At 42.4% G+C, this 15,671-nt stretch overlaps 1 protein-coding gene across 1 annotated transcript; it reads right to left on the bottom strand.

The window, feature by feature from the left end:
• Window positions 1-660: 660 nt before the first annotated feature.
• LOC146813179 (olfactory receptor 1G1-like) lies at window positions 661-1,620 on the bottom strand. Its single transcript, XM_085615287.1, has one exon. It carries the CDS (start codon window positions 1,618-1,620, stop codon window positions 661-663), a length of 960 nt encoding a protein of 319 aa, XP_085471413.1.
• Window positions 1,621-15,671: the final 14,051 nt, after the last annotated feature.

Here is a 15,671-nt window from a genome sequence, read left to right as displayed (position 1 = left end):
AGAAGATACGGGTTGAATTCACGATCCATGGTTGTTTGCATCTACACATCTATGTACCACCCATTCTACTCCCCCTTGATGCAAGTAGCGCTACTTTGCCTTATTGGAGGGCTGATGTCCACTGCAACAACTGTTCTACAGTTAAACGTAAATCCCAATGCAACACTTTGTGTGATACAATCCTAGCGCAAAGGGTTAGTAAATCTGAGCTACTATCTTTACTTTTAGTGTAAAGAGTTCTAACATGCAAAACCTTATGACAATTATTGTCTTAATGTTTAGTCTGAACATTTTCATAGATCATAGATATCAAGATATTATGCTGCAAAGTCCGTTACATTAAAAAGCCTAATGGATTCTGTATTCTAATTTTATGTCAACTAATAACCGTTCTTGACATATACATGTTTGTATTGTTCTTTTCTTTCATTGACAATTATCTATTTACTCATGTGCTAGCGCCTTTACGAATGATAACATGTAAAGTATGCAATTATTTGATAGACTACAATGCTCAGTAGTAATCCTTCCAAAATTAAAATGAGATCTTGGTAGAGTGTAATTGTAAAATGCTTGAGATTATTTCACCAAGTTTAATCTATCCCATTTTCTCAAATTATGTATGCAAATTGTTTTAATTGATTTTCATTCAATATGAGCCTAAAACAGTGAACGTGTAGTTCTACATGTAAATTGTCTTGCATTCATTGTCTTCTTTAAAGCATTTTTAAATGTTGTGTTTTTCAGGCTATAGATAATTGGGTTACACAGGGGCGTGACAGCAATATATGACAATGAGGAAATTTTATTGTCTCTCAAGGAATATGTTGATGTTGGACGCACATAAGTACCAAAAAGAGAACCATAGAATAAAACAACGACAGTGAGATGTGACACACATGTAGAGAAGGTCTTCTGCCTCCCCACCTTAGATTTTATTTTCATGATGGATGAAGTGATGTTGATATAAGAAATTATGATTAACGAAAGGGACGTTAGAGCCACTATCGAACCCACAATATAGTTAAGTGTCTCAATTGGGTGTGTATTGCTGCAGGAAATCTTCAATAAGGCTGTGACATCACAGAAAAAGTGGTTTATTGTGTGGGTTGTACAGAAAGAAAGATGAGAGAAAAATACTGTGTGCGCTAATGGTATCAAAAAACTTGTTACCCAGGTTCCCACTGCCAGCTGGATGCACACAGAGGTGTTCATGACGGTCAAGTAATGTAAGGGATTGCAGATGGCCACATACCGATCATAAGCCATTACTGAGAGAAGGAGATATTCTACAGCCACCATGACCATGAAAAAGTACACTTGAACAAGGCACTCAGTAAAAGAAACCCGTGTGCCATCCTGAAAGAAGTGAGCCAGCATCTGCGGGAAAATGACTGAGGTGTAACAGATATCAGTGAAGGATAAATTTGTGAGGAAGAAATACATGGGGGTGTGCAGATGTGAATTGGAGCAAACTGTTGCAATGATTAGAATATTTCCCATCAGAGTTAAGAGGTAAATCAGTAAAAATCCAGCAAACAGAGGAATTTGGAGATGGGGAAAATCAGAAAATCCTACAATCAGGAAGTCCTTCATTGAGCTCTGGTTGTCTTCTTTCATTTTTCCACTGATGCAGGAAAGCTTGATGGTGAAGACAACTGCAAACAAACACAAGCACTGTCAATGTAACTGCTGGTAGAAGGCACAGGATAGGAGGTTGCCCCAAATGACCTTCAAGTGTATATCAATAAATAGTACATTGGCATTGTTTCATCATCTGTTTTTCTGTCAATAATTCAAATTACTTTCATACATTTATAGTATAATGATGATATGCAGTATTTGAAATGTGCAGCTATGTGTATGGACTGCAGATCACAGCTCACAATCTACAGAAGCTTGGCAAGCTATTTTATCCTTACACAGTGTTGCATTAACATCTATTTAGATGTGTTTACCTTTGTATATATGGCAAAACTGTGGCAGTAAGCATTATGTAAACCAGTTAGCATAGGTTTAGTTAGTGAAGTCGTAGTGAATGAAACCTATTACTGTTTAGACAGAAATAACTAAACAACCAAAACTAGTTGTGCAGTATCTTTCAAAGATTAACTAGAAACAATGGAAATGACTGTGCACAAACCTAATCCATGCATAGGAAGAAATAAAAATACTGTGTTTAGCACAATATGAAATATGTTTACAAAATCAAGCACATGTTCTGCATTTTGTAGAGTGAAAGAAACATTAATGAGAAACCCATACATCGACAAAATGTGAAACAAATGTACTTCATAAAGGAATTTACTTTCTCATAGTCCATAACAATATAACCTAATATGGATGGCCAAACCCTTAAGACACCGCTGACCGGGAATCGCACGCCGCAAAAGAAGAGCCTTCAAAAGAAAGTGACAGCAATCCAAGACTTGACGAATCTCGTCTAGACTGAAATGCCACACAAAAGAACATAGGAATACGACGACATTGCTCCATGTGAGCCACGAAATGTCATTCAAAGTCCTACCATCTTAAAGCCCCACCCTGATGTAGACCTTCGTTTGAAAGATTATATTTGGTCCTATCTACTGAAGGTCGAAACGTGTTGGCTCGTCAAAAAGAGAGGTTCAGACCTACAATACTCGAAGACACTGCTTTATACCAGGCACACTCGAGGTAAATATTTGATGCTTTGCATTAGAGTCTGTTAATAAGTAGGCCTGGGCAAAATTTCCGTTCCGTTCCCCATAGACAGGTGCCCATTCTCCCGGTACTCAGTTGTCACAAGTACCTGTGCTCACCTACTCACCTCTCTAATACATGAATAGTTGACATCTTTGATGTCTACTACTCATGTGTACCTACCCTTTTTATACTTGGTTTTGTAGAGAATGCAAACACTTTGGCAAAATTAAGCAAATAAAAGCACACAATAGTAGTAATGATGCCTACACCACTACAAAGCAGAGAAACTAATTTCAGAGTCAAAAGAAAAGAAACGTGTAAAAATATAGGATACAGAAACGAATGAAACACACATAAAGATAATGACTGGGTAAAGATTTTAGCATTTATTAGACGCATTGACATTGGACAGCAACGATCTCTCCATATTTATAGCTGTAATTAATTTTGCCATTTTATAACCATAAATCCATAGCATTTACAATAGCTATAACATAGCTAGTACTGTAAATAGATAATGTATCCTCTATGCTATTCAAACCACTGATATGCTTCATGGTCTTATGTCTATGCTAAGCCTTCTAGTCAAAGATCCATTAGGCATTGTCATGAAGGCATTTAATGTACACATATTGAAAAACCTTTTCCCATGTATATCATTCACTTGCCATCACTAGCAGTTTCCATATACTGACTTATTATAGGGAAAACACTAAATCACTCATATGCACAAAAGGCAAAAATACCTCAGCTGACATTCAAGCACAGATACAACAGCTGAATGTAGGGCACCTAAACTTCAAATTATTTCCATGCTCCAACACTAACCGTAATCACAAAGTACTTGTTCCACAAATATGGTCAAGTAAAGTTCATTACATTTTTTATGTGGAAACCTCAAATATATCAAAACTATACTCTTTAGACTCATACATAAATAAGCACATCATTCAACATATATTTGTAATTGAAAATACATCATAAAATATACTGTTCATGTTTTATTTTATTAATATATTAATCTGCCCACTTTATTGCTAATATAATCGGAGCAATACTAAAGGAGCTTGGGGGTCTGGTTGAAGTGGTCTGTCTATGAGGGGTTGCACACAAGGTGAAGACTGTGCACAGCAGGGGCTTGTCTACCTGTCTGTGGTTGAATCCCTACTGGGTCTGGCTCTCTGTGAAAAGTTTGGAGTAGGATGAAGGCTGTGTCCTGTGGGGGTTCAACATTGTAAGAGGATTCGGGCCTTTTGAGGGAGTGGACTGTCTCTGACATGTTGTGCACTGGGTAAGTACACGGCACAGCTGGGGTTTACCCACCCATCTGCAGGTGGTTCCCACTGGGGGTTGACTGTCCGCAACAGTGTCAGCACAGGGCAAATGCTGTGCATAGTGGGCTTTAGGTCACCTATGGAGGTTTTGGTGTCTGAAAGGAATGGGCTTTCTTTGAGGCCAGATGCCCAGGTCAAAGGCTTGCACAGCACAGGCTTGTCTACTTCTGTACAGTTGGTTCCCCTGAGGGTTTAGCTAAACACAAAGAGTTTTGTGCAGGACAAAGAGCGTACATAGTAGGGGTTTGGTCACCTACAGTAGCTGCTCATCTGTAGGAAGTGCACTGACTGTGAGATGTTGTGCACTTGATAAACACTGTCAGATGATTTTGTGCCATGGCACTAACCCAATTCAACAACATTTAGGAAAAAGCATGTACACATTTTTATCTCCTATTATAATAGCCAGTACTGTACCACATTCACTAAATCGTAGTTCCATACTACTTGGCTAACTTACTTAAAATTGGAAAACATTTTTAAAAGATCTCAAGAAGTGCCCGCCTTTCACACTACAAACGTGTATATTCTCCTATACCAATAATTTCTACTGTTGGCAATAATCATTTTAATTTCTTAACTTTATTAAAAATATGTGTTTAATCAAACTCTAACTCCGCAATCCATATTGACATATAACCCAATGTAAAAAGCTTGACTTGTAACACAGATTAACCCTACAATCCACGACTACTGTACACCAGTTTACTAGGTAACCAAGAAACAGCAGCTTGCAAGTATGGCTCCACTTCAAAAGTTTGCAAAGGCTATTATGATTCACACCATTTCTAAATATGTCCATTGGCACTCCACTTATTCTCTAAGAGAGTGTAAACCAATTACAGCAAACACTACACTTAAGACTAGAAATAGAAAAAGCTGTTACAGACAACCTAACCTTCAGGTTTACCTCATTAGCAGCAACCAATCACAAGCCTTGGATTCCTAAATGTTTTCTGTTCCCTCTACAAACTGCAAGCTGTTTTGGAACATTTCTCATTCTGCTTTTAACTACTCCTGTGTCTTGAACCAGCATACCAACATCATTTGTCTGTATATTATTGGGCCATTTGTCTTTTAGACTTGAGAATATGCCACAAATTGCAGTAATGGACAGGATATTGGATTTCTCCAAGTACAAGTTGACAATATTTGTATTGCCTATAATGATATGGAATTACATCAACTCTTACCTATGGTGGAAATCATTATGAACTGTGAGCACACTGATCTGATGATTGTGCACTACAGTGGCAACAATTTGGGCATAATCACAGGGATAGTCCTAGAAATTCAAATGAAAAAAACATAAGAAAAGTTGATGACTCTCTTCCCTTGCACCACCTTTGTCTATTATAATATATACCAATGCAGATATGGCAGTGTTCAAACCAATTTTTTCCAAAGATTTTCAAATTCCAGTGTGCAGCATCAGGATGGAGCCATTTCACAGCTGTAGGGAACAGGAGCTTCCTGAACAACATCAAGGAATGAATCCAGTTCTACCTAAAAGTGTGCACAACACTCTATTAACACAGCAGATCTTCTCAGAGCCACTTTTCCTCCCAATCATACAAATTATTTAAAATAAACATTTTAAAAGCTGTTTTGCACCACAATGCTTCCATGGTACTGTATCAGGTAAAGACAGTGGGCACACATTAGTTTTCTAGAAGAAACACATTTCATTAATGTTGAACTCTAACACCTGAGTAAACGATGGAGAGGTACAGTTCATGGTACAACATATTCCACATATGCCTGAGGTGTCCTGATCTGGATACGCTCATGTACGCCTTTACAAATTCAAAACATAGTCATCGATAAGAAGGGCAGATATGTTTTTGTTGTGGGCCGGTTGAATGGCAAGCCTGTCCTCTTAGGTTGTATCTATGCATGAGATTCAGAGCAAATATTATTCTGGATGACTCTGTCAAGAGTCCTAGATCAATGAGTAGGCATTCAATGGATCCTAGGTGATGATTATAACAACAATCTTGAGGAGGTTGCAACCCCCCACTTGTTCATGCCCCAGCTCATCAACACTCCAGGAAGTTCTGTGGATGGGCTCAACAGTGGTCCCTTTTCGATGTGTAGAGATCACATAAACCACACCTATGCCTTTACTCATATTTTTCGGTCCCACAAAATCTTTATTTCTGCTTATACTGCTTTATGTGTTCTCAGGACTTAGTACCAGGTCTCATCCACTCAGACTACATGGCCCATGTGATATAAGACCATGCTGCACATATAGTGGGCATTGAGTGGAGTCCTCCTCACCCACCAGTTCCTGCCAGGAGGCTATTCAAAGATACACTAGACTACCCAGTATTTTGCAATACTCATTCAACCCACAAAGCCCAGTACTTTAAGGAAAATCATGGCACAGCCACCAACCGTGCTGTTGAATGGGATTCCTTTGAAGTGGTTACTAGTGGCTTCTGTTTTGAAAACATGGCTGGTGTTTACAGGTAATTGACCAGAATCATCAGAGATACGCATGAGGCCTTGTCCGCATTGGATAACTGCCCCCTTCTTGATTACATGATGTGCCACACGCTTATCAATGCTGTTAGATTTGTGGGTCTCTAGTTGGCAGAGGTAGGTAACTTTGACCAAATAGGGACCCTTGCGTCTAGTCAGGTTAAGGGGGTACACTCCTAAAATAACCCCTGCTCACCGCCTTGGTAGCTTGGCACGAGCAGACAGTCTTATCTCAGAGGCAGTGTGTAAAGCATTTGTGAACACCTACAGTAATTTAGTGACAACACTCCAGATGGACGCCACACAGGTAGGTCTGGGCTGAAATTCCGTTCCGCTCGCGGAAATTGCGATAATTTGACATTTTCACGTTCCGCGGAGAGCGCGAAAATGTCAAAATTTCCGCAATCCGCATTTTACCAGAAATTTTTTGCTTGCTCGCGCTGTAAAATAATACATTCTCGCGTGCGCGCAATCGCCTTACCTGAATCCCCGCGTTTGCCGACAAGTTTTCCCGATCCGGTCGCGTTCTCCACGATATGTTGGATTGTTGGTAGCCTTTTGCGCTGTCTTGCGACAGTTTGCGCCTGCAGTGATGTCATTCTTCGCGCGATCACGTCTTTCTTCTCGCGATCATGCACCGCGAGACAAGTGAAAACAAGATGGCCGCGTCCGCGAGCAACCGCATGGGTAAGTTGGCGAGCCGCGACCACGCAGAAAATACCGCGAACGGGCAGGAAAAAAACTTCTGCATCTTCGCGATATTTCCGCGTGTTTGCGGAGATTTTTAACATTTTCGCGATAATTTGCGAAAGTGAATTTCGCAAATTCCGCCCACCCCTACACACAGGTTGTTTTTATAAAAATTGGTATCTTTTATATAGATTTAACACAAGACCATAAACGACAAAAATCCACAATACTGTACTCAAAATGGTAGAAATAGCTTAGTTCTCTTAAGATAGTAAATGCGACACTTTGAGTTCAATGTACATTTGGATGCGTAACGCTATAAAACAAAATTGTTGCAGGGAAGGTGATACGTTGGTTCCTTACACGCAAGAGCGGTGATGCGTCGGGTCCCTACTGCTGCATAGGGGATGCGTCGGTTCTTCTCCGCATGCTTAGGTGATGCGTCGGTTTCTTACTACGCTTCTGTGGCGATGCAGCTAGCAACGCCGTGATGCGATGAAGATCTGGTGCAGTGAAACAAAGATGCCGTCTTCTTGATGTTGCGATGGCCGTGTGGCGACTCGGTGAATCTTCTTGAGCCGCAACAGGTCCTGCGACATGCTTCTCTGGTGATGCAACGGCGTCTGCTGCGACTGCGACACTCTTCTCCAGGGAAGCGGGGCACCTCGGTGATGCGATGGGACAGCGGTGTAACGCTTCCTCAGCGATGCGATGACAGCTATTGCGGCAGCGACACTCTTCTCTGGGGATGGGACGGCGTTTGCTGCGATGGCAACACTCTTCTCCGGCGATGCGAGGTGCTTCGGGTGATGCGATGCCGACAGCGGCAGCGGCGGCATGCTTCTACGGTGATGCGATGGCGTCTGCTGTGACAGCGACACTTTTCTCCGGTGATGCGACGACAACTGCTGCGGCGGTGACATGCTTCTTCATCTTGAGTCGCACTTCCAGCTCCCAGCGACACGCAGTCTCTCAGAAGGCCCAGCTCCACAACAGGCACTTCAATTCTCAGCAAGGGAAGGCAGGGGAAAGCTGGTGGGTGAAGTCTGTTGTCCCTGAGACTTCTGCAGGACGCAAGCTCTAGTTCAAGCCCTTGGAGATCTTCTTACACGTTGATAAAAGTAGCACAAAGTCCTTTCTCTTTTCTTTGGAAATCAGGTTACCACTGCAGGCCAATCCTCAAACAGCACACAACATAGGGATAGTCTCCTCCTGCAGTCTCTCTCTCTGGTTCCTCTCCTTAGCAAAGGTACTTCTTGTTTTCCCAGAAGTGATCTAAAGTCTTGGGGTCTGAGCCCCAGTATTTAAACACTAAAATCCTTTGTCTCTGAAGGCAGAGAGGCCTTTTCCTAGTCCAAACCAGTTCTGGTCAGTCCTGGAGCACTTTGTTGACAAGACTCCTTCTTTCCTTTCCATCAGACGCACCACAGGAGGTGGAGCCAGCATTGTGGAGGGAAGGCAGTCAAGGCACAGACCTATTCAGGTCCCAGGTGCAACTTCTCCCACTCATCTACATACAGATCTCTCTATTCAGCCATGTGCTGACTCACCCTGTCTGCTGGAATCCCCCAGACCCTGTCACTCAAATTCCAGACAAGGAATACACAACCTAGCAGAGGCAGGCTTGGATAGTTAGGCAAGAAAATACCGACTTTCTAAAAGTGGTATTTTCAAACACAGAATGTTAAAACCAACTTCACTAAAATTTGTATTTTATCATTCTGAGTTCAGGCATGCTAAACTCGAATTTCTACCATGTTCCCTGGCTCAGTTAGGATTATAAGATGTTATAATCAAACTGCCCATTCTGTCCTATGGGGAACAGGTAGCCTTGCAATAGTGAATAACGAAAATGGCTGTAATTCACTATAAGGACATGCCACACACATCAGGGCATATCCTACCTTATACTTAGAATGCACCCTGCCCTTGGGCCTACCATAGGGGTGTCTGATATGAAGGAAAGGGAAGGTTTAGGGACTGGCAAGTGGGTGCAGTTGCCCAGTAAGCATGGCAGTACCAGACTGCACACAGGCTCTGCAATGGCAGACCTGAGACACACTTTGCAAGGTTGCTACTGTGGGTGGCACAACCAGTACTGCAAGCCCACCAGCACCATTTTATTTACAAGCCCTGGGCACCCCTGGTGCACTGTACTAGGGTCTGACAGGTAAATCAAATATTCCAATCATGAAGTCACTAATCCATGCATAAATTTACAATAGAGAGCATATGCACTTTAGCACTGATCAGCAGTGATAAAGTGTCCAGAGTCATAAAACAACCAACAACGGATCAGAAAAAATACAGGAGGAAGGCAAAAAGTTCAGGGATGACCCTGAAAAAAGGGCCAAGTCCAACAGATGCCAAGAAAAAACAAGCCGCCTTAGTAGAATGCCTCCGCCGTTAAAACTTCAAAGAATAGACATCCTGCATTCACACTGCGGGGACAAACCAGGTAATACACTGGCATGGTTGGACCAACAGGAAACAGATATTTTTACAATCATGGAAATCGCCCCTGGCACAAGTCCAATTTCGAGATCCCAATCACCTATATTACAAGCATTCAGTTCATACTATCCTGAGCTACACTGGGTGTCTCCCACCCCACCTCTGACACAATAAGACGTTTCCTAACACTCATCCCCCTGCCCAGCATTAACACTTTGCTACCAGAGGAGTTAGACAAGCTCATTAATGTAGCTGGGGTAAAGAAAGCAATACATGGCATAGATCGTAATAGGACCCCAGGGCTCAATGGGCTCAATCATTTAGTCGAGGAATACAGTGAAGCCCTAACCACTGGCATACTCCCAGCTTCGCTTCAGAAGTCTCTTCTAGTATCCCTGCTGAATCCTGATAGGGATTCCACCCTCCTCTCCTTCTATCGCCCAGTGGCCATACTGGGCGCGGACTATAAAATACTCAGCAAAATCCTAGCGAATTGATAACGGAGTATACTTCCTGCCCTCGTTCATGCAGACCAAAATGGATTTGTACCAGGACGCAACACATTTAATATTATTAGGTGACTCTTCTATGTAATAGATCAAGCATCGATGTGTTACCCGCAGGCAGCATGCCTAATTTTAGACATCAAGAAGGCTTTTGATTCTTTGTCTTGAAAGTACTTCTTCAAAGTTCTACTGACAGCAGGACTGGGTCAATGCCTGCTGACCTATATAAAGCTGTTGTACGCAAACCCGTCATTTAGGGTACACAATGGTTGTTTGATTTCACCCCCCATTTCCAATAGGTTATGGCATGTGTAAGGGCTGCTTTCTCTCCCCTATTCTATTCACAATTGCCATGGAGCCACTGGCTCATCGCCTTCTCTTGGAGGACCAACAGTGGGGTATCCCTCTAGACAGAATCACATAATCTGTGTCGCTCTATGCGGATCACTTATTATTATGTATCTGATATGCTTCAGCAGACATGACCTTAATATACACTGCTTTCTAGAACTTTGAGGAAGTAGCTGGCCTCCGAGTGAAATGGGGGAATTCATGCACCTTTCCATTTTGCAGCAATGCCCCCTCAGGTAATCCAAATGGGTGAATCTCCACCATCCTAGAGAAAAGCAGTGGTACATGATCTAGTGGTTTGTTTATACCACTCCCAAAAAGATATAATTGAGGGCTATCTGAAATGTGACTATATAACCCTTTGATCCCCAATCCGCTTCTGGCTCCCCCTTGTACTCACAGGCAGGACAGCACTTCCAAAAATGATCATCCTCCCCGCCTCCTATATTATTTCATAAATATTCAGTTGTTTCCCAAAAGCAGCTTTTTCACAATTTGGATCAATTGTTGTAGGACCTGCAGAGGCACGGCAGTAGGCGATAAGTGGCTTTTCATAAACTTCAGCTGTTTATGGGTTAAGGTAGGCTTGGGGCACCATCCTTTGAAACTTACTACCTAGCGGCACAGCTCCAATGGGTGTATCTATGGTTGGCAGGATCAAACCTTCACAACACAAGCATAGAAGACAGTCCTCTCCCTTCCTGTATAATACAACAGCTCTTACACCCCACGATCATGAAACATTGCTGCTGGTCCCTACAGGGGTGGATTGCCCATAAATGTCTCATTAGAGTTTTGCTGCTCACAAGTAAAATCACACTGTACTCCACCATAATTCTCCTCCAGGGCCTACTGGGGCCCTTAAGTCCGCTTGTGGATGAGCAGCTGTCGGAGTGGCATGGACACTCCTTGGAAATGGTAGGAGCCCTTTTCCAAGATGCTAAGATCCTCACATTCGAGCAAATTCATCAGGACCACAATATTCTCCTGGGACAGTTGCCAACATATGTGCAATTGCTGGTGGCACTCCGATCATTATGGGGAGCACTAGATGTATAACAGCCACACCATGCAGTGATACACACTCTATACTAGGCCTGGGCAGTAAATTCGGTTCCGCTCGTGGAATTTGCGGAATTTGGGTAATTTTGCGTTCCACAGAGATTGCGGAATTGCCAAAATTTCTGCGATCTGCGACTTCGCAGAATTATTTGCTTGTTCGCGCTATCAAAATGTGTGTTTATGAGATATTTCCCCCCGAGCACGCAAACAGCGTTCGCGAACAGGAAAAAAGCATCGTGAACAGGCGGAACAAGCAATTCCGTATGTTCGCAGGACTCTGCGTGCTCGCGGAGATTTTTTATCATTTCGCGGAGCTTTACGTAGCGCGACTTCGCAAATTCCGCCCACCCCTACTCTATACCTCATGGGGGGAGGTCGACATCTCATTACATGTCTATACAAATCTATTAGGGAACATGTGTACACCTCTCAAGCTCATCTCCATCGCCTTTGGAAGGAGGATTTTACAAGGTCTTTTCATGACACAGAGTGGTCTAGAGTCCTGGAGTCCCCTAAGACTGTTTTGAGGAATGTTCGTTTTAAAAACACCCAACATATGACCCTTCACAGGGCCTAGATTACAGGCTCTTGGCTAAATCATGTGTTCCTTGCAGCCAACCTCACTTGCCCTAGATGTCTCTCCCAGGTTGCTTATCTTCAGCACATGCTTTGGTCCTGCCCTGCATAGCACGTTATAGGGATTGCATTTGGAGGAGGCTCTTGGCATACGTCGGCACCCTATTGCCGCTGCCTGGGATACGATGCTTATTCAGTACAAGGAACTGGCTGAATAGGATGTCTCTCCCCCACTGGACAAACTTTAATGCTGCAGCTCCCCAGGTACCCTTCCCCGCCATCATAATATGCAAAGCACTAAATCATTAACACTCGTGCTTCCCGTGGTTTCTTTATCCAAGTTTTGCAACTCATCCACATTTTTCATTGGGTCCCCCTCATCCTTTTAGGACACACAGGAAGACAATTTTAACACAGCAGCACATGGTTGAAGGACTCTGACATATGTTTAATCATTATGAGCCAGTGCAATTTACTATTAGCCTATGATTTGTGCAGGTACTGAGCATTGATTTTTTTCATGTACTAATATTGTATTGGATTTGTAAATTGCTACCTGATTTTGTTCTTATCCTGCTACAAGTGTTAATGTGTAAAAAAGAATACCACTAATTTGTTGATTTTGTCCTGCTACAACTGCTAATATTAAAAGTTGATAAAACCCAGTAAAAATTGTTTAATCATGGTACTGTGTCAGGAAAATAATAACTTTTTATGGGTATTTACCAGGTACCATGGAAGTATTGCAAACAAATAAACAAAAAAAAACATTGTACCCTAATCTCCTGCTCAAAAGTACATGTGAGGTAGGATCTCGACAATGTATACTGAGAATTTTATCACTTAGGGGACCCTCTGTGTCTAAAGACACAGACCTGTCCCTAAGGGGTTACACACAGAAATAAGAGCAAGCACATAAACTCTATGTTTAGTAGGTGTTTCACCACCTAGGTGGGAATCAGCAAGAGGTTGAGTGCACAGCAGAGGCGGCGCCCCCGCTAAGGCAGAGGAGCCTCACCCCACTGCAATCAGAGCAGAAACATTTTTATGATAATAACGTGATTATCATTTTATTTTTTCCAGGTTTGGGGCTGGTGGCATGGGGGGAGTGTTTTTTGCACACTAAGGCCCATATTATGGTGTCAGTCAGACCCTTGCGGAATGGAACTGCCCGACCGTAGGACAGCAGTTCCGCCCGCAGAATTTGGATGTGATGGAAACATCTATTTTTCAATTGCAGCTTGTGCAGCGGGCAGAAAAGGCCCGCAGCATAACCTACAATTGTAAAATAGATGTTTTTAAACATCCGTGCACCGTGTGGCAGGCACCATGCGGTACCTGCCACAAAGTGCAGGGATTTAAGGGTGCATAAAAGGAGGCTCTACTAGGGTACCCCAGAGTCACTTTTCACCTGCATTTTCACAGCAGAGCCGAGGCTGGCTCTGCTGTCAATATAGGCTTGTGAGTCTCTCTGAAGCTCCGAAGTCCAGCAGAATCTCGCTACTGGTTTACCTCTGACCACCATCATTGTAATGAGGCAGTCGAAAGTAAAACCATTGATGTTTGGGCGGAAAGCCTCCGACCAGCTGTCGGTTGGCTTTCGGCCTGACATCAAAACCGAGCCCTAAGTGCGCATGACTGCTTGGCCAGCTGTCTGGAGCTGGCAAAACATTCATGCGCATTTAGCATGTTCCCAATCATGCTGAAATGCACAGCCTGGTGGGGAACGTGCCCAGGATCCCAGTTCCATTCTGAGCGCCGAACCATATTCTGTCATTTTATCCGATAAGTAATTCTATGTTGTATTAATTGGAGTGGGATTTTTATTGTGTTGTGTTTTTGATTTTTTAACTGTTAGTTCTTCTAAATGCTTTACACATGTTCTTAAGTTAAGCTTCTCAGCTCTGTGGCAGAGTTACCAGGGGTTGTCCTCAGGTTTCAATTTCTGGAAGCTTTGTTTGACCTAGCAAGAAAGGGACATTATCACTTGGGGTGGGCTACCATTCATTCAAACAAATCATTAACTTACTAAGTAATACATAGTCATGTATAAATCACCACAGTTAACTCTGTCTATAATTCTGCTATGGTCACTAATAGCAGTCAGTATTTGTACACCCTTTTCCACATTATCCATCTACTGTTATGTCTGATACAATTTGTGCACATCTGGCATCTTTCATATCCCCGCATGCCCTATACTGGTACGTTCCACCTTTCCCTCTTCCAGAGGTTAAGTATATAAACAATCAGTAGTACAAAAGAATATTCAATTTACATATCACAACATTTGGCTGAAAGTCAGGCTATTGAACATGGGTACTCACAACAATTTTCTCTCAAGCTTATGCATTTATAGGTACAAAAATACCCACAGAAGTAAAAGGTCATTAAGTGCTCATTAAGGGTGCATTCATTTATATTCTTCCATTTTGGTCATTTCTGTGAATGTACATCTAGAATGTGAAGGAGCTTCAAATGTTGGTTTTACACTGGGGTATGGCACACTGAATCTGGTCTCTCATATTTATCATATATCAAAGAATCATGCCTTTTTGGAACAGGATAAACAGCAGGCACTTCATACTAACCAGACATTATGGCACACTAGATGACCCTGCTTTGAAAGTCAGAACCATAAAATGCAGGCAACATAGCACAGTCACTATGTATTTTGAAAAGCATTATATGGTTGTGGAGGTTACATGTCATAATTGTTTCAGGGAATATTTTAACTTCCATGGTCTTGAAAAAATTGAAAGTGGTTGGTTGTTTTTAGGAGTATATGATTACACAAACCACATCTGAGCAGGACAGGCATTGTGGTTTGATAATATGAGGATATAATGAGGGGACACTTTCCATGAAAACATCAGCTAAAACTTTAAAATAGGGTGAACTGCAAGGGAGAGAGTTTTGTAGACTGTGGCTGATGAAGCAAGTGCAGCAAACGGAAGTTGGAAATACTGAGATAAACATGGACATCATGTAGGGGTCACCAGAGATCGCATCTGTGACCTCTAGATTTATTTTTTATAACTTGATTTTATTACAACACTGCTTTTAGCGTCCATATGTTTCCTTCATTGTGTCAGTTGCTAGGTGTGTAGTACTCATATGATGCATAGGACTTCCCCGTCCGGGGGAATTGTGTGCGGCAATACTTTATTTTTTAATTTTTTAAACTGGTAATACAATAAATAACAAAAAATAAACAAAATAAGAACCATGACGGAGAGTGGTGGCAAAACCGCATCCCCCAAAGAGCAGAGGTGGAACATCTAGTGTAGGACTATCACTAACCAATAAATGTTACAGAGGAAGCAATGGGGGAACTCCTCAGCCACTCCCCACTCTCTCTCATCTGCCCTCCATCCACTGAGCCCTGGATCAATAGCATGTTTCCGTTGTATTGAGATGCAGCGCTTAGCCAGGACAAGGTCCAAGAGAGCGAATCTGTGCCTCATGAAGGCACCTTTCTTCGGGTTTGGGAGTACTCCTAATAAGCACTGTTTGACTGACTCTT

Source organism: Triturus cristatus, chromosome 7 (genome assembly GCF_964204655.1).
Source record: "Triturus cristatus chromosome 7, aTriCri1.1, whole genome shotgun sequence".
Lineage (NCBI taxonomy): Eukaryota > Metazoa > Chordata > Amphibia > Caudata > Salamandridae > Triturus > Triturus cristatus.
The sequence above is the reverse complement of the archived record's forward strand: the minus strand, read 5'-3'. Positions and strand labels throughout refer to the sequence as shown.

Bases quoted from the DNA above. Each gene is read 5' to 3' on its own strand.
- LOC146813179 (XM_085615287.1), bottom strand. From the start codon at position 1,620: ATGAAAGAAGACAACCAGAGCTCAATGAAGGACTTCCTGATTGTAGGA.